General features: G+C 45.4%; 1 protein-coding gene across 21 annotated transcripts in view; it reads right to left on the reverse strand.

The window, feature by feature from the left end:
* Nucleotides 1-8269, reverse strand: part of Magi1 (membrane associated guanylate kinase, WW and PDZ domain containing 1) — a 612319-nt gene extending 604050 nt beyond the window's left edge. For 17 of the 21 annotated variants that reach the window (XM_029535175.1, XM_029535160.1, XM_029535164.1 and 14 more), the window contains exon 1: nt 7356-8246. In XM_029535175.1, coding sequence (XP_029391035.1) covers nt 7356-7668 — 313 coding nt within the window. In that variant the 5' untranslated portion in view covers nt 7669-8246. Of the gene's footprint in view, nt 1-7355 lie in introns of all 21 variants that reach the window. The other 4 variants (XM_021190697.2, XM_021190696.2, XM_021190700.2 and 1 more) reach the window with 1 other exon arrangement.
* Nucleotides 8270-20488: the final 12219 nt, after the last annotated feature.

Below are 20488 nucleotides of genomic sequence, written 5' to 3' on the forward strand. Positions count from 1 at the left end.
AGATGAAGCACAGGAGACCACTGAAGGACAAGTGTCTGTGAAGATCCTTTTAAACCACATTTTAAATGTGCAGAGGAAACCTCACTGAGAGGGAGATTGTTCGAGAACAGCTTAAAGGACACGAAGGAGCCCTTGTGTCAGATGTGTAGGTGTGGGCCTACAGGCTGTGGACAGGGACAGAGAACTGATGTCACAAGCCAGAGCATACAGGCCTTGTAAGTCTCTGTATCAGCTCGACCTTTACCTCTGAGGTGGGGACTACTGGTGAGAGCATAAATAATGGACTGTTCTACTATATAATTGCTGAGCCATAAAAACAGATGATTACTATTTCATCATAAAAATACTGTTTAAATGCATTTTCTAATTGTATTACATGCCTTCAGAAAAGGTGAGAGTCAGAACACACTGGACTTTTAATAAGAGACCCAGACTAGACAGACCCAACCTTGACATCCATGGGCTTCAGTTGGGGAGCCAATGAAAGGCAACCATGAGAAATAATACCCATGCAGCCAGTCATGGAGTGGGGCATGACAAAGCCCCTGGGCCCAAGGTCACATGACAGGGCTACAGTCAGGCAAAGATTCAGTAACCTACTTTTAGGACACGAACAGTCCTGGACAGCCCTTAACAAATCTGACAGCCTTTATTCTCAGTGTATACAAAATTCAGCAGATCCTGTTACACATATACACAAACTCAAGGAAAGGACCACTAACATCCCAGGGTGGTGTTGTGCGTTAAATAACCGCTGTTTATGGAGCAACATCCTTCATGTAAACCCCTGTGGTAATGAGATGTCAGAATGTTTTCTCTTATAAACCACTTAATTCCCCTTGGTGGATATCATCAATTCTGCGATCCGAGACGAGCAGGATCCTGACTGCCAACAAATGCAGGGAGCCAACTGTATGCCATTGCCTCATAAGGTCAAGTTAATCTATTTTAAATAACACAACCAATGGCAAAGGGTGGCACAGGGAACAACATACAGCCTGGGCTGCCTATCCTTGTACGGCTTCTTCCCTATAAAAGTCATGGCGGATTCTACAACATACACTAAAAATATGCCTCTGACAAGGGTCTTTTGGCACTAAGAACAAAAACAGACTGGTTTTTGAAAGTTTAAGTTAAAAACATATAAATAAACACAAAGCATAATTTAAGAGAGAAAGGACTGATGCTGCTTTATGTAGCAAAGAGTCTACTTGCTGTGGGTGACAATAAACAAACAGATACTGCACACAAAGACAGCTTCAATACAGCAGAGATAAAACAACATTCTCAGGCACTGGCTCAAACGGAGCCCAGATGACCTGAGCAGGAAGCCCCATCCTCCGAGCATCTGAAGTTTACAAACAGACTAGCTGAACTTCAATTACTAGTCAACAGGCAGACGTACTTGAATCTAACTCCTTAGGCTTTGACAACCATTACAACCCAGAAGAGATTAATAGGCACTGGGTGTCTGCTAGTTGGAAAAAACTGTTGGGAAGAAAGTGAAAGCATTGAGATTCTATAGAAGAAAGGATGAGGAGGCAGACAGAGGAAAGACAGACAGACACTAGAGCTAATCTAGCTGCAGACTTATCTGAGACCATCATTGTGGCCCACACCATTAATCCCGGCACTCAGAAGGCTAAGGCAGAGAAAACTCAGTGAGTTCAAGGGCGGCCTGGTCTGCACAGAGTTCCAGGCCAGCCAGCGAGGCACAGCGAGACCATGTCTCAGAAAACAACTCATCCCAGCAAGAAGAAGCAAAGGGAAGAAAATGTTCTCCTGAGGGTAACGAATTTTAGTGAGTACCTGTTCAGTGAATGTCAGGCGGTGTTTCAAAGACTGGGACTGGAAGTGTATAGAGGTGAGTTTCTTGTTTTCACAGGGGAGGAGAGAGACATAGAAGAACCAGACCTTAAAACTGTGACACACAACAGGAAAAGGGACGCACTCGCCTCAGGGTTATCTTCCATGCTGACAGTGGCATCTGGTAACAGCTCAGAACCACCAAGATCTGAGGAGAAGAGCAGACAATACACCTCAGCAGGTAAAGGCGCTTGCCGCTAAGTCTCAGGACTTAGCTTGGGACCCACATGGTAGAAGAAGAAAACTCTCCCTCGAGTTGTCTTCTACCTACACAGAACTACCAAGCAGGTCACGTGCACACACACACAATACATACGTGAATAAACACACGTAATAAGAATATTTTTCTTAAATGATCTTAGGCTAGAACACCAGGAGAAGGACATAAGGAATGAACACAAGTAGATCAGGAACTCTTTGAAGAGAAGAGCCAAGGGCAGGAGAGAAGCCAGAGTTTGGATCCCATCACCTAATTTAATCAGATGGGTCGCAACTCCAACTGGATCCAACAGCTCTGGCCTCTGCAGACACCTGCACGCACATGTACATACCCACCCACGGACATATATGCATCACTTAAAATTTAAAAGGTAGCCAAAAGCCAAGCACAGTGCAACACGTGTGTTACCCCAGCACGCAGGAAGCTGAGGGCAGGAAGACTTCAGAGCACAGCCTGGACCACATAGTGAGTTTAAAGACAACCAGAGCAACATAGTAAGATGAGGTCTAAAACAGCCAAGAGAAGACAGGTGAGATGGTTCAGAGAGTAAAATCACACGCTGCTCACCCCTGAACCCCTGAGCTCAAGTCCAGCAACAAACATAAAGGTCAAGAGTGAGCCAGACTACACCAAGTTCTCCTCTGACCATATATAGGCATGCATATGTCCCCATATACACATCTCACACACAAACACACACACAAAATGACAAAATTTAAGAGTAAAGAGAAAAAGGAATTTTAAAACAGGAGTCAATGTGGGGACAATCTGGGAAAGAAGTTGGGAGATCAGACATTCACAGGAAAAGAAGAAACCAAGGAAGACATAGCAGAGTGCTTGGAAATGAAGGGGAAACAGTCACAGAATTATTTTAGGAGTCACTGTCACATATTCCAATTCAGCAACACAAGCACACATCATTAAAACAAAACAAATGCAGAGAGGAACAAAACCTGCACCCAGAACTACACTCAACTCTGTGTGGCCACGACTCCTCCTCCCTGTGGTGAGGAGAAAGGTCTGGGTGGTGGCACAATGTCTGAATTTTAAATTGTGTCTTATTTATTGTCTCTTACTTGCCTTAAAAAAAAAAAAAAAAAAAAAAAAGTGGAAAGGCAATTTCCTGAGTAATTTGCAAAACCACAAATTCATCCACAGAAATATGAAAAAGCATGACCTATAATATACTCGTCTGAGAAGCTGCAATCAGACCATTTTAAACATCAAGTCAGAGTTATCCGTAGCTCAGCACTTCAGGCAAGCAATAGCTCTGAAGGGAAGCATACCCACTTTTCTTGGCATTGAGAAATTTAGGCCCACGGAAAGTGACTTTGCAAGATCTGCGACACCAGGTTCTGGGTCAGATCACCTGCCCATCTTCTCTCTCATGGGCCAACAAGTCACAAAACTCCCCCCGAAGGACCCCGAGCCCAAAGTTTCTGAGTCAGTGGTACCTTGGGAGGCAGAATTTACATTTCTGACTAGGACATGGGAGCCCAGACCTACTGGGTAGGAACTCCAACTCCATAGCCAATGTCCTTCCTAGGTGTCAGGAACAGAGGCATTAGGGTGGTGCAGGGCTGCGCTCCCCCTCTGCCCCGGCTGAGTCATGAGGGCTCTTAGCAAAGTTACCCAACCTCTCTGAACCTAAGTTTCCAAGCCATGAGTGAAGGTCCAAGGATTAAAGAAGGGAATGCCCACAAAGTGCTAGGTTAACCAAACACCTGGCGCACTTTGTCTTCTGGGTTTAGTCCAGTGCTAAGGTATGAACCAAGGACTCACACGTACTAAACACATGGTGTCCTGGCAAACTCCAATGTAAGAACGTAATAAAGACTAGCTACCTCCTATTCAATATTTCTATAATTACTTTCTTTCCCTAAAACTCTAGAATGATTAAAATTCAACACGGACAAGATTAAAGACTGGCAAAGACAGAAAATAACCAGAACATTCATAGCAGCTTGGTTCGTAACAGTCAAATCTGGACTTAGAAGCAAAGGTTAAAAAAAGGGGGTGGGGTGCAAAATACCTACTAGAGAATACTATGCAGTAATGAAAAAGGAGCTACAGAGTGAAGTATACAAGAACTCTCCAAAACCTTCTGGGTGAAAAAAGACACACAGTAGTATATACTATATTTCATCTTTTATGAAGTAAAAGAATATGCATCTATAATAAGAGGAACCAACACCCTTGGTTGAGAGGGGATTAACTGGAAAGAATCCTGAAGGGAATATTTAGGTGATGATAATGTTGTGTATCTTCATTTGAGTGTCGGGAAGGAACATGAGAGAGTAAACATGCCCAAATTCATTAAAATAGACACTTGGTATCTGACCTAAACGGATATAACATATACACACACAAACACACACAAGTATCAAAACATTGCAGTACACTAGACATGGCAGCAGACCCTGTGATCCCACCTCTCTGGAAACTGGAGAACCAGACATTCAAGGCCACACCGGACTATCAAAAACAAAACAAAACAGTATGAACTGGTTTTATGTATATATATATAACATATATATAATATATATAACATATATTATATATACACACACATATATCAGTTTAAAAGTCTAGTTTTTTAAAGATCTGATTTCTGCTATAATTCTGCATTTTAAATATCTGAATTCTGAAAATAATATGCATACACAGATCCAACTAACATACATACATTTATAATATTTTTAAGCATGTATGACCAACAGCTGTCCTCTCCACTTAATGTGGGTCTAGTAAGTCTCCTTTACAACCCACTCCTATCCATGAGGTACTATTTGCTATCGACTATTTCGCTTCCTAAGTCCCTCCAGAAAACCGCCATGCAACAGAGAGAGTACAATCTTCTACCACAAGAAGACTGTGACAATTCCACGCAGATATGTACCCAGAGCGACTATGTCCCTTTGAGAGCTAACTCAAAATGGAAATACCATAAAAAAATATAATTTTTCCTAAATGCCAGCTCAGTCTACCTGATACAATAAAGGCACAGTAACAAAAAAAGTTGGAGACAAATTTATGTCCTATAATTTAAATCATTTTGCAACAGGAAAATGAGAGGATTGCTGAAATGGTTCCTAGGGTCATCTTCACAGCAATGTAGACATTTTACAAGTAACTGTGCCCATGTCATTATCACATGCAACAGTTTTTTAATGTGGTGGATTCCACAGCACTCACAGCCTATTGCAAGGGTGTTCAGAAGCACAAGCCCACTCACTCCCTTTGTGAGCATTTCTGTTGGCAAAAGACAGTCCTGATCAAAGGAAGTGACACCTGAAAGCACTACAATAACTGTCAAATCCACAGGCATCTCACCACCACCACCACCACCACCACCACCGCCAAACACAGAGAGGAGAGAGAGAGAGAGAGAGAGAGAGAGAGAGAGAGAGAGAGAGAGAGAGAGNAGAGAGAGAGAGAGAGAGGGAGGAAGGAAGAGAGGAGAGGGAGAAGGGGTGCTAGCTAGCTTCAGGATCTCTGCAGAATAGTGGAAGAGCTCAGCTTCTGGAAGCTTCTTGCCCATGGCCAACAAGTCTTAAGACCCATTAACCACCACCCAGATATCCTGCCGGATGAGAAATCTTTCTGAAAAATGAGCCTGAACTCAAACCCAATGCTGTCCCCCAGTAAATAAATGCCTGTCACAGTATTTTCTCAACAGCTCTACCAAGTCATAATCACCTGGGGAACTGGCATTAAATTCCTAGCTAAAAACTGAATTCCTAACTGCTTAAATTCAACTTTTCCTGAGCACTTACTATGAACCAGCACTGCTGCTCACGCACACTTCCTCGGTTATGATTTTACCAGAAACTCCTAAGGACAGATTCATCAGGCAAAGCCAAGTAGCAAGATAAGGACATTCCACTGTTAGGTGTCAGCCTCTGTGCTCCCAACACAGAAAGGCCTGGCTCGCACTAGGCTCCCCGCACACAGTACTGCGCTCATCCTCCGGTCATCTGGAAGGGGCCTGCTGCTGAGAGCGCACTGGCTCTCCCAGGCTTTCCTTTGACACGTTTCCTTCAGCTGCTGCCATCCTGACAGGAACATATGGCAACTTTTCACCACATTCAACTCTGCCACCTCCTCTGGTGCTTTCATCTGGGAGAACCTGCGTCACAGCACTTGGATGCAGGAGGAATGCCTTTAAGGACTGCAGCTAGGCTCCGGTGGCCAGATACAGGATCAGTCCGTTGCTCAGACCAAACTGCGAGGGGGGTACTCTCCCACGGCCAGGAGTCATCACATGCGTCTTTTGGAAAGCCATCCCTACCCTACAGACTTCTAGGGCAAGATTTGCTTCCCCACCCCCACCCCAAAACTCAGGCCACGAAAGTCACCCCCTCAAAGCCCTCCTCCTTGCTCAAGATTTAACAGAAAAGACCCATATACACTTTTAGTAGTTGTGTGACCTTGGGCAAGTCATTTGCCTAAGGTCAGACCCGGCTTACTTATTGTAACATAGGACTTACAAAAAACTAGTCCATCTTATAGCATTGTTGTGAATCAGAATGAGATAATGCAATTAAACCACTTTACAGAGGAGCCTCTCACAGAACACGCTAACAATTAATTGCAACTATCAACAATCATCATCAATAAGGACGACCGTGCAAGAGGAGGAGGTGGCTGGGTAAACTTGGACTAGATTCGCGCCAAGCGCTAATCACCCCTTCCCCCACCGTAGGTCTCCACAAGGAGGAGACACAGACGTCACCCCGCTGTGGGGTGATTGCAGGCTCTGCAGGCGGCTGGATTAAGGACTCCAGGGGGTCATAACCCAGCCCCACCTGGAGGGGCTGCACGGTGAAGGCAAATTCAGTGATGGAAGAATTCCAATCGACCATAAATAGACCCTCTCCTTCCACGACCCACTCTCCAGTTCAGGGAAACAAGCAGTGGCAAGCCACCGGCTCAGTGAGCTCATCCATCCCGTAAGGGGCTGGGGGAAGCGTCCACCTTAGCCTGCCTCAGTTCCCCATCTGCCTTAAGGTGCAGGCGAGGCTGCGCCGCACTAGGTGGCTACGACGAGAAGTTGGCAAACCAGGCCTGGGAAGCATCTCCCCCGCTTCCCGGCGCAACCCCGGCTCCTGCCCGCCACGCAGGTGGGCGCGCAGCCCACAACCTCACAACTTTGAGTGCATCTGGCCCGGGCCTCAACTTTGGCTCACAGCATTCGGAGCAAACGGCGCCCCCTCGGGCCTCCCCTCTTTTTCGGGGTGCGCCCCCCCAAAGGCACGCCCCGTCTTACCTTGTCTGACGGCTTTAAAGGTGACGGCCTCCTTGCAGCTGTCGATGACTCCCAGCACGTCATAGCGGGGCAAGCCGGACACCCGGACCCCCTGCACCTCCAGCAGCAGCTCACCTTCGGCCAGCTTCGGCCCCTCGCCACCGCCGGGAAGCCCTGCCGCCTCGGCCGCCGCCACCGCCCCCACGTACGGAAACTCCCCATGCTCCGCGCCCCCCAGCACCGTCACCCCCAGCTCGCCCTGGGGTCCCCGCTTCACGGTGCACTCGTGAACGCGGCCAGTCCAGTGGTTCTTCTTCTGGATCACTTTCGACATGATGAGTTACAGCCTCTCCTCGAAAGAAAAATTCAAATTAAAGAAAAAGGAAAAAGAAAAAGAAAAGCAAACTGCTAAAACGAGAGACAGGTGCCCCCCACAGCACGAGCCCCCGGAGCGGCGGGCTCACGGGAGAAGCATCTCTCGGAGCGCGGGAGCGAGCTACTCGAGCCTCCTCGCCCGACTCTCTCGCGCTCTCAAGCCATCATAAAACAAACTTTCCGGGCTCCGTGGAGAGCCCTGCACGGGCGCCCGCGAGCTTTGTTTGCATTCCGGTGCCTCCGGGTCCGCGTTCCGGCGCCGACCGCGCTCCCGGGACCAGAGTCCACTCCGGCGCCGCCCGGGCCCGCTCTCCGCTCCGCGGCTCTCTCCACACGCGCCGCGCCTGCTCCGCGCCGGCCGGCCGCTCCTCAACGCGAGGGAAGCCCTTTCCAAGCTAGTTGCCGGGAGCCCTGGAGACGCGGCGGCGCGGGGCGGGGGTGAGGGGACGCGAGGGAAGTGGCCGCGGCCCCTTTAAGCAGATACAAAGGCTCGGCTTGTTTTGTTACAGTTCATTCTACTCCGCGCGGCGGAGCGCAGCGGCCGGCTGGAGAGGAGACGCGCGCGCATGCGCTCGGCGGCCGCCCGCGGGCAGGCCCGCCCCACCCCTCCTCCTGGAAGGGAGAGATTCCAACGCGCCTCCCGCGGGGTCCTAGGGCCGACCCTTCATTGACGCCAACTTGCTCCTCTCCCTGCACCCCTAGAATTCCTCCTCTTGCAGTGTGGTCGGCCCAGCCAGAGCCTTTTGGGGAACACGTGTGCTTGCCCGACTCCAGCTCTCTAACTTTTGGAACACAGGGAATTTGGCTTTGGTGTTTGCAAATCGTTTCAAACAGGTGGGGGCTGGGAGACCAATTCTGCGCTGGGCTCATACTCTCGCCGGCCAACCGGGTTCTCTCCTCGTCCTCCGCTAGTGCCTGGCCACGCCATCGCTCACGCGGCCCCGCTGCCTTCCGCCACATTTCCGCGCCTGCTCCCCGCCCAGGGGTTCAAGTCCACATGCGGAGCCTGGCTCTTGTCTCTGTGACCCTGAGGACCCGAACCATCAAGACCCACGCACCCTCTGCATCCCTGTCCGCGCCCACTTAACGCACCTACACGTATGCTCCCATCGTTAAACTTTGGGGCCAACTTTCTAGGACAAGGAGAAAACTGCCAGCGAGCGAGAAAAGCCAAAGGCTAGCGTGGCCTTTTACCTAAGACTTCTCGCTAGCCTCTCATTGTCGTTCCAGCAAAAGGGCGGCGGTGGCCAGCCCCCTTTGGCTTCTGGGAGAGCCGAGAGACCTAAGCACTGCTTTGGGGAGTAAAGATCACCGCAGGGTGCGGGTCCTGCACAAGCGTGGGCGCGCCGCCCACCTCGGAATTCGCCGCCCAGAGGCGGGATACAGTAATCAGGGCGCTGGTGTGGCTGGGACAGAAAGAACAGCCCCCTACCGCCAAGAGGCCAGTGCAGTGGTGGCCCTAGCGGTTTCGTTTATTTTTCAGTGGTTTCCAATGAGTTCCTCTTTGGTCACAGACTTGAAAATCTACTAGATAAAAGGAGCTGAGTTGGAGCCACTCAGAGAGGTGAGGATGTCGCTGAGGTAGGTCGAGAGGATCGGTCTGAAGTTCAGATTCCGCAGGCATCTTTTAAGTACTACCACCTTCCACTTACCAAGGCTGGAGGAATACAACCAAACCCCCACAGTTGTTAGAAATAATACATAGGCACTGGAAACTTGCAAAGTAAGCAATTGTATGGTGGCATATAAAATTTCACATCTGATAACTGGGGTTGGGGGTGAGGAATCAGAGTCCTGGGGTTGGAAGGCAGAGATAATCCCCTCTCTAGAACATAAGCATATATTTAAGCTCTTCAAGCCCTGTTTCTAGAGAGCTAGTCTAAGTTACTAAGAATGAGGGCCTGGTGTTTCACGTCTGTAATCCTGGTACTTGTGAGGCTGAGGCATGGGGATCAAGAAATCAAGGCCAAGTCTAGGAGAGGACAGGCTGGGCTCCATAAGACCGGCTTTACAAAAAACAAAAAACAAAACAGAACAAAATAACCTCTTGCTCTTGAGTGTTTGAAAAGGTGAAAGGAATCTCATGTCTCTGATGTGTTGTTGTTTTGTTTTTTAGTTTGTTTTCTTAGGGGAGGGGGCTGTTGGTTGTTTTTGTTTTCCCCCAAGTGGTGGTAGGGGGGGGTGCTTTTTGGTTTTGTGGTTTTTGGTTTTGTGATTTTTGGTTTGACTGAGGTCAAATGAGCAGTCCCTTCAAACCTAACTGCCAAACCCTAACCCAGATCTAGCCCTCAGCATCTCTAGGATGTTCTAATCTGCTTTTTGTTGCTATACTAAAACACTAACCAAAACAGACTTAGTCAAAAAGAGTCTATTTGAACTTAGAGCTCAGGAATGCTACTTACTGGTTTGCTTCCCCTGGATTGCTCAGCTGCCTTTCTTCTACATCCTAGGCCCACATGCCCAAGGATGCCACCCACCACAGTGGCCTGGGTCCTCCTACAGCAACCAGCAATCAAGAGAATGCCCTATAGACATCGCTACTCCCCAGTTCCACTACTATGCCCTTTCTCCAGCTGTGTCTAGGTTTTCCTCAACTTTGACAAAAACTTCACTAGCAGAACCCACCACTCTTTGTCAAACATTACTGTTAAACCATAACCTTCCCTGTCTTTGTACCCAAGATGCCATGATTATATTGATATTGCAGTATAAAATAGACTTTCAAAGTCCCATGTCTTCAAATTTTATAGCATTTTACAAGTTCAAGTGCTCTTAATAAATCCAGTCTCTTAACTGTAAACTCCAATCCTTCCAAATGAATAAATCTCACTTTTTTTTTCTATTTTGGGTTGGGTCATGTTCATAACTATCCTTCACCTGTGTGATAGACTGGATGCCTGCTTTTCTGTCTCATTCTACAGCCCAAGAAGACCTCAAACCCTCACTCTTCCTTCCCTCTTACTGCTGGATCATGAACCACTAAGGATTCCATTAGGTTGTGTTGCTATACAACACTAAAGGCCTCAGACTTAGCATCTTGATCCCTATGTATTTTTTTGTCCCATTGGGAGGGTAAATATATGACCTGCTTCTCTGGAGTATGCACACCAGGAAGGCAAGGAACTCTGGGCATTCAGGAGTCCTCGGGTGTGTGCAAAGGCCTCTCTGCAAAAATGTACATTTTAAAATATGCTGTTTGAGACACATTCATAGTCACTGGTAGTCTTGACCTTGTGTTTCTTCTTATCACTTCATTTTCTAGTAAGACCTATTTGCCAAAAATTCCCTTACCGACATAGAACTGGTATCCCTCACTTCCTGACTTCACTTGTACCCTCAGCTGGAGCATGCCAAAGACTCTACCCAGCCAGACTTCTGTGACTCCTCCCAGTGCAACTGAGAAGGTAGAGAGGGTTGGAATTTAGACCAGTTCCCTCCTTCTATTGTGTTTGGGTGGGGTTTGGTTTGCTTTGGTTTTTGAGATAGAATCTCACTATTTAGCGCTGGATAGCCTAAAACGTATTGTATAAATGAGGCTGGCCTCAAACTTCTATAATTCCACCAGCCTCTGGCTCACATATGGTGGGATTAAAGCCATGGAGGGTTTTTGTTGTTGTTGATTTGTTTGGAGATTTTAGTCTAAAGGCTTTGTTTTGAGACAGAGTTTCAGGTAACCAAGCCTAGCCTTGGACTTTCTATATTGCCAAGGGTTGCATAGAACTCCTGATTGTCCTTGTCTTCTACCTGACATACATACATACATACATACATACATACATACATACATACATACATACACAGATACATACATACATACATACATACATACATGTACACATACAGTTTCAATTTTGTTTGTTTTATGTGTAAGAAAGTTTTTGCCTGTGTACCACTTGAATGCTTAGTGCCTATAGAGCCCAGTAGAGGGCATCAGATCTCCTGGAACTGGAGGTACAGACAATGTGACTTGCCCTGTGGGTGCTGGGACTCAAACCCTGGCCCTTTGGGGAGCAGGCAGGGCTCTTAATTGCTTCACCATCTCTTGAGCACAAATACATAGACAGCTAGATTTTTTTTTCAGTGCTGGAATCCAAACACTAGGCATTGTGTGTACTGGGAAAGAGTTCTACCCACAATCTGTACCTCCAGCCCAGAATGACCCCAAAGAAAAAAGACCGGAGAGCCGTGAAGACAGCATAGAGGGAACACAAGAAAAAAGCTGTGATTTTTCTGAGCAGTCAGAGTTGGAATTTTCCAGGTACTGAGTTTGTTGTGTACCTTCTGACCCTTCTCATTCATTCTCACATGGTCTCATTCCCATGCCCACAGTGGATGCAACTTCATGGCCAAAATTACATCTCTGATATCCAACTTTGAATTCTTCTTCCTAAAACCAGTAAGACCTGGGAGACTCTTTAACATATCCAAGTTGAGCTGCCAGCATGAGGCTCAGTCTAGACCACCTCTGGACCACAGCTTCTATATAATGACCCTGACAAAATACTTCCCAGAAGACTTTGATGGTCCCAGCAAAGCAAAGATTTCACTTTATTGGTTCTGGTCTCTTCCAACTCCAGCTGACCAGAACCACAGATTCTTCATTCATGATAGCATATAAAACCATATGATAAAGCCTTTAATCCCCTCTGAAATTTCACAAGCCAAACCCTCATTGTCTACACTTCTCCTGGCATTCCTATCTTTGGAGCTCCCACAGAGCAGCCTACTGAGCTGGGCTCTCAATACTCAATGGCTTTTCCAGGCCAAAGCTACCATAATTGTTCCCAAAACTCATAGTCAGGTCTGCCACAGTAATACCCCCCATGACCCCCATGACCTGCTACAGATTTCTATCTTAGGGTTTCTATTGTTGTGATAAAAAATACCTTGATCAAAAGCAACATAGGGAAGAAAAGGTCATATCAGCTTACAACCCTCAGATCACATGTCAATGCTGAGAGAAGAGAGAGCAAGAACACAAGCAGGGCTGGAATTGGAAGACAAGAGTTGATGAAGAAGCCATGCAAGAGTGGCTTGCTCAGCCTGTGTTACAGCACCCAGGACTAGAAGCCCAGAAGTGGCACTACTCACAGTGTACTGTACCCCCCCCCCCATGAATCATCAATCAAGAAAATGTACCACAGGCTTGCCTACAGTCCAACGGGTGGGGTATTTTTTCATTGACTCTTCCAAAACAACTCTAGCTTGTGTCAGGTTGACATAAAACTAGCCAGCACAAGTAGGAACCTTTGTTGAATGGATTTATGAATGAATAGTCAAAGTAAGATATTAAATCATATGATACAAAATAAAGACAATTTAGAGTTGATGGCCAAAACCAAAATATTTGAAGATTGTTTTTTAGGAAAGGCATATATAGCTGCCATATTTTAAAGTATATTTCCCTTGAACAGATATAAAGCAAAGGCTCAAACATCCTAATGTTTCTTACTTGTGCCAGGAGTTTGGCAGTACATTCTGCTACAAAGAGTGATGCTACAAATACCTAGCTCTGAATCTTACTATGTATGCCAGTTATATGTATTGTTACATTTACTTACTATAGCAACCCAGTGAGGTGGAAATCACCACAAATGATCTCAATTTGACCATTAGGCAAAGTGAAGCAGGGATTGAACAACTTGCCTAAGAATTTTGAAGTAACAAAGATGGGTGTTAATCTAGAGGCACAACCCAAAGGCCATGTTACACCAAACACTTTGGGGTGAGAAGACGGATGCAGCCATGTAGCATATTTAGGCAAAGCTTGGGTGGAAGGGTCTCCCGAATCTGCCCAACAGTGTATGTTTGGTCCTCCTGTCTCTTCTTATCTGTCTGAAAGAACAGTGTTCTGCTCTGGGGTGTGCCTTTGAGCCATCAAGAAGATGAAGGGAAAGAAGATCTGTAAGCATTCCTACAGAACACAGGGACCCAAGGACTGAATGCATTGCAGGTGATGTACAAAGCAGTCTTATACTGTTGTACCTTATACACATGCATGTACACCCAGAGGTCAGAAGAGGGAACTGGAGTTCCTAGAGCTACAGTTACAAGGGGTTATGAGATAAAAGTGTAGTGTTGAGCATCAAACCCAGGTCTTTTGCAAGAGCAGTAAGGACTCGTAACTGCTGAGCCATCTCTCCAGCCACAACCACAAACTCTTATTTTGTTTGGTTTGGTTTGGTTTGGTTTGGTTTTGATTGTTGGTCTTTGTTTTTCTGATGATTTGATTTGGGGTTTTGATTTGTTTTGGTGTTTTTGAGACAGGGTTTCTCTGTATAGCCCTGGCTGTCCTGGAACTTGTTTTGTAGACCAGGCTGGCCTAGAACTCAGAGATTTGCCTGTCTCTGTGTCCTGAGTGCTGAGATTAAAGGTGTGAGCCACCATACCCAGCTACCAACTATGAACTTTTAAAAATATGTATGAGTGAGTGATTTTAATGGTTTTTTTTTTTTTTTTTAGATTTACTTTTAGTATCTTATGTGTCTGAATGTTTTGCCTTCATGTATGTACCACACATGCTGGTGCTTGAGGAGGTGGTGAGCCTCCATGTGGGTGCTGGGAATCGAACCCAGGTCCTTTACAACAATAAGTGCTCTAAACCACGGAGCCAACTCTCCAGCCCCAACTTTGAACTCTCTCAATAAAACAAACTAGAATTGAACAAGAAGCTTGTGTGACAAAACTCTCCACAAATTCAGATCCAACTTTCATATAACTTTTTGTACTATAAGGAAGAACAAAACCATAAATACAGAGGATTCCTTTCTTCAGCTTCTCCCTAATTTGTTACTTTCCAAAGTTTTGAGTTATGAAGAACGATCGTCATACTGACAGTCTGGGCTGAGAAAAGAGAAACCTCATTTATGGAACCTCCTCCATTAGGTTGACCTGTAGGCACATCTTTGGGACATTTACTTAATTGCTAGTTGATGTAGGAAGACCCAGCCCAGTTGGGTGGGGCCATCACTAGCAAGTAGGCCTGGACTGTATGAGAGAGGGAGCTGAGCAAACCAAAGAAAGCAAGCCAGAAAGCAGCGTTTCCGCTATCCCTCCCAGGAAGCAGAGCTCTCTTCTGCCATCCCCGCCTTGGTCCCTGCCTCCAGGTTGAGCTCCTGCTGTTTGGAAAGAATATTCTCAGTGCCACTCAAACACAGTGAAATTAATCTAACAAAGCCGTTTCTTCTTGCGAAAAGGCTGGGCCAGGACCTGAACCAGGCTAACAAGGGCACGGCTGGGTAAAAAGTTCCCTTAGATTTGATTCCATCACAGGAGGAGATGGTGTCTGGAGAGTCAAGTCTTCGGAGTGTACAGAGCTTGAACAAACAAGCACACGCACATAAGTTTCAGGATGAGGGACACTGGCCATCAGTGGGCTAGTCAGCTTCTATAGAAAAAAACATTTATCATAATTGCCCCCTCCTTGGTAAACATTTTCACTTATTTCTTCAAGGTTGAAAGTCAGTATACTGACTTTCTGAACTCTCTAGTAATAATAACTCATTGTCATGCTAAACGACTGGGGATTGTCTGGGGAGAGTAGACACGATGAGGCTCTGGACAAGGTTCCCAACACAGGAATTAACTGTTCTCCTATCTGTTTAACATAGCCTAAGGGGAGCCCACTTTCCTAGGCCAAGGCCAGTGACCAGGAGACTGACCTGGCTCCGCTGGAATTCTGTCTCCATCTCTAAGCCAAAGGTTCTACTCTCTTGACCATAAGATCTCTCTTGACACGTCTTTACTGTGACTGTCACATTCCTGAGAATGAATGTCTGAGAAGGTAAGGCTGAATCATTTGCAAACCAGATGAGAAAACAGAGTCTCTAAAACACTTTTAGCATCTCTGGCTGCTAGCAAGGATGCAGCGTAAGAGAAAAACTGGTTATTTTTTCTTTTATTTCCAGGGTCTATTACCTTAAACTGCCTGGCTAACCTTTGACCTCTTGTTTTCCTCATCCCCTCCCTGAAGAAGTAACTGTAACTGTCACATGGAACTGGGGTTGTAACTGATCTGGCTTATGCCAATTGAATGGTGGCATCAGATGTGGTACCCAAGGTATCTCTTAACTGGACCTATCTAAAACACTCCCAAAGTACATCCATGGTTCCATTTATATAATGGCTAGATACAGGGAGGAAAGAAAGTTCTTCACTGACGCCTGGGGGGAGGTAGGCAGAGCACCAGGAAAAGCCAGAATGGAGGACATTTTTTTAATCTCTAAATGAAAGTCCACGAGAATCTCTTGATGGGCTCCCAAGAGCATCCATCTATTGGACTCCTCATTTTTCATTGGCCTCATAGGCTGGTCGCCAGGAATGCTGAACCCAGAATCTGCTGTCAGACCCTTTGGTAACTGTTGGGGTGGCTAAAATCAGCTTGAAGTCCATCCTAGATGGCTTCTGAAGATGGACTAAAAAGAAATGTAGTCACCACTTAATTTTTAGGTTAAAATAAGAGTGGGCTTGTTTCTCTTGGCTATAGGTAGGTGTTGCAGTAAAGTATGAAGTTATCTATCTTTTGAAGAAGAAAGTCCTTTGTGAAATATAGTTGTCAAAGTAACATCTCTTATGGATTTAAGTCTAAGGTCTATGGAATGCAATCCCCTGCATTGTTAAGTAAATGAACTCATCATTTTAGTTTCTAGTTATTGTGGTGGTTTGAAGAGGTGTAGACCCTCATAGACTCTTAAGTTTGAATGCTTAGCCCATAGGGAGTGGCACTATTAGGAGATGTGGCTTTATTGGAGGAGATGTGGCCTTGTTAGAGGAAGTGAGTCACTGTGGAGGTGGGGCTTTGAGGTCTTAAAACCCTAATAAGACAGCTATACTTCAAAGTTGTATGCTTTTTTTTTTAAAAGGATTTATTTATTTAATGTATGAGTGCTCAAGCTGTATATACACCTGCATGCCAGAAGAGGGCATCAGATCACATTAAAGATGGTTGTGAGCNACNATGTGGTTGCTGGGAATTGAACTCGGGACCTTTGGAAGAGCAGCCAGTGCTCTTAGCCTCTGAGCTATCTCTGCAGCCCAAATGTTATATGTTTAAGACCATGCAGTTGGCAAAAATGAGTCATTTTCTTTTCTAACTGTCAAGGCCAATTGAGGATCTGACCCCCAGTAGTCATTTGGATTTGAGAAGAACCTTCGGCTCCTCTAGCCTTCCTTTTAGCAGGTTTTTATCTATGTGGGGATAAGTCAAAGTTTTGCTCAACCCTATCTTTGTTTGGAAGCACTGATGATCATTTTCTTCTGTGCTGGCTCTCCTTTTCACAGACTTGAGACTGGTTAGAGTTCACTAGGTGGTCTCCAGGGCCTCTCTAAGCAAAATAGCAAGTCACTTCCCACAGTCACAGGGCATTTCAAGAGCTACACCCAGTCCACTGGGACCTAGTTGACAATGGAGAAGAGGCAAAATATTGTCTCTTTTTAATCCCTGTAACCACATCAATACAGCCCTCCAACTATGGTTATTGATTACCCAATTGTGCTATTCTGGTACTTTATTTTTCTGGACAGAGTTTCTCTGTGTAGCCCTAAGTGTCTTGGAACTCACTCTATAGACCAGACTGGTGCCAAACTCAGAGATCCACCTGCCTCTGCCTCACTAGTGCTGGGCTTAAAGGCGTGTGCCACCACCTACTGGCTTCTGTCTGGTACTTTTAACTACTTTGTAATATTTAGATAAAGCTGAGGGGGGAAAAAAGCCTACACATTTAAAAATAAACTTTGGTCTTGGAAAAAAAATAAATAAACTTTGATTAGCCATACATTTTTATTCTTTAAGCCAGTCCTTATAATTGTTATAAAGAACAGACCAGTGATTCTATTAATAAAAATGAACTTTGACCTTAGAAATGTTAAGGTCATTTACATAGTCTTTCACATACTTTATGTAACTTGATCAGAACTTTATTTTTAGGTTTCTTTTCCATTCTGGAAAAACATCCAACCATCTTAATTTTCATACATGAGTCCTACTTTACTAAAAAAAAATTTCCATTGTTACATCATTCTAATATTTTCTTCTATCTTTTGCTTTTCTTTCTTAAGACCATGGGGATTTTCTCCCAAGAGAGTGGAATATGTCATTCCCCACCCCTTAAAAGTCCCAGTGACAAACCAAGGTTTGATTTTTATCTGAGTTCACCTTGGAGAACCTGTATGTTTCTTGAGCTCACTTCTGGGTGAGGAGGTTCTGAAAAGAATGTGGGTAATCTGAAAGCAGCCACACTGGAAGGAGCCACATCTGCTCAGTATAGATAATGGCTTTCCCAAAGATGCACATATGGAAAGCCCTATCCCTAATCTTTCCCATACTATATATTCTAGCCTCTCCCCAAGACCCAAAAACACATAAAATTGAGGCAGAATCACAGACAGTTGGCCAAGGACTGTCTTGATACTCCTTGACCCAGTTACCCAGACCATCCCTCTTTGTACGAGGAAGAAATATTAACAAATTTGCGTCTGATGATTTTTCTTTCTACCCTTTATTTTTATCTATTTGGAGGTGGGGGGCAGCAGTGTTTAAGACAGGGTTCCTCTGTGTAGCCCTGGCTGTTTTGGAACTCACTCTGTAAACCAGGCTGGCCTCAAACTCACAGAGATCTGCCTACCTCTGCCTCCCAAGTGCTGGGACTAAAGCTCTGCACCACCATACCCAGCTTCTTTTATAAGCTGATGATCTTTTATAAGTAGGCACAACTGGTGTTCTGAAGACAGCAGGTGTTTGGCTTAGAAGAGAGTACAGTGTAACAACCACCTCAATAAAAGAAAGCAGAACCTAAACTATATATATATAATATTATAAGTTAATATTATCTGTATATACTATTAAAGTATGGCAATTTGTAAGTTCCTGAGTAAATCTTATATAAAACATAAGACACCCAAAAGTCTTTGATGGGAAGGCTGGAAAGATGGCTCAGCAGTAAGATCCCTTGCTGCACTTGCAGGTTCCCAGCACCTACACTGTGGCTTACAACCATCTGTAACTCCAGCTCTAGTGGTCCTGACACACTCGTCTGTCTTCACAGGCACCGAATAGATCCTTACAGAGTTAAATGCATGAAGTTTCTGTGGTGTGTACAGTCCACAGAATGATCTGCCATCACCATGCTTTTGGCTTTGAATGAGTGCAAGTATCAGATAGAGGAAACCAGCGACACATAGTAAAACATCATGAATTCCATGTTTCAACCTAACAAACACAGCCAAGGAAGCTGTTAAAACTATGACACCGATGTTACTATTGTGAGATTATATTGTTGTCACTGTTGTTATTACTATTACGAATTATCATTATTATTATTAAGCAGACAGTCCTCTCTGTGGACTGTAGCAGTCTTTTACTTCATCTATTATTTTATTTGTCACCTGCAATCTAGAGAACATAGACCACAGAAAACAATAGCATCTAAAAAGACTCTGGAAAGGCATGCCACCAGCTTGTTCTTTGTCTTAGCCTGTTTCTGTCATTTAAATTTAAAACAAAAGCAGGAGCACTCAGGGCTCTTTGGGGCAGAAACCAAAGCAGACAAGCATGGAGAAAGGAGCCTTGAGAAGGGATAGAAGATTCTATCTCGGTTAGATTGCAGTGTCATGGCACGGCTGAGCAGAAAGCTCAGGCATAAAGACGCAGCAGAATCTGTAGCTTCATCCTCCTACCCAAGCAGGTTGATCCCTCTCTTCCCTCTGCTGTTGCAGTGGTGCACTGGCAGCAGTTTGTCTAGCACCTGCCAATCCTGTAGAGCTGTGCTTTCCCAAGTTGGTTCTTGGCTGTCGGAGAGTCCCCTGAGTCTCCCAGATCTAACCATCTCAAAGTGTCACCTCCCGTTGGGAGCGAGCCAGTATTGGAGGCACTGTGACGATATCGTACAAAAAAATAAAAACTACCATGGAGGTTTAGTATTACTGCCTTAGTTTGATATAAAAATTCATCAACCTTAGCACCTGGCAATACAGCCCATGCTGGGGACTCCTCTGGGTCTCCTGTTTCCATGATCCCATCAGGTATCCAGAGAAGTAAAAACCCAAAGAGAGAAAAGGATTGTGTTGTGGGACTGAATGTCTGTGGTGCAGGAAATTGTAGGGGTGCATGAACTAAGATGGTAATGAAGTCATGTGGCCCTTACCTTCATGATAATATCATTAATAAAGATGGAAAGTAAGTTACATGGTTGCTGCAGTCTTTAGGGGGTGGGGGTGTCTTTATAGTCCCTGGCTTTCCTGTAACTCTCTATGTCTTGCTTGGAACTCACAGAAATCTGCCTGCCTGTGCCTCCCAAGTGCTGGGATTAAAGGTGTGTGCCATTATGCCCAATGGTTGCCTTAATCTTGATAAGGTCACCAGCTACGAGGTCAACACGATTACTTCCCCTTCTGATGGGTCCAGATCCATGATAGAATGAGCCCATCCTTCATCAGGGCTTGTGGGAAGGCACAAATTGTAACTGTGAATACCAAGGGCTGTTATCTGGCTCTTGCTTTCTTTTACAAACCTTCCTTTGGTTCCTAGGTACAAGCTCTTGCTAGGAATGGGAAGGAATGGGACAGTATCCATAAGTGGTGCTGTTGTTAAGGGAGCACATGGAGAATCAAAAAGGAGAAAGTGCCTTCGCCACCCTTTTCCACACAAGCATGACATGGGCTGAGATCAGACAGATGTGTGACCACCAGCAGTGGCAGACAGATTTCTGTGAGTTCCAGACCAGCCTTGTCTATATAGAGAGTTCCAGGAAAGCCAGGGACTATATGAAGAGTTCATGCCTTGG

Source organism: Mus pahari, chromosome 2 (assembly GCF_900095145.1).
Source record: "Mus pahari chromosome 2, PAHARI_EIJ_v1.1, whole genome shotgun sequence".
Classification (NCBI taxonomy): Eukaryota; Metazoa; Chordata; class Mammalia; order Rodentia; family Muridae; genus Mus; species Mus pahari.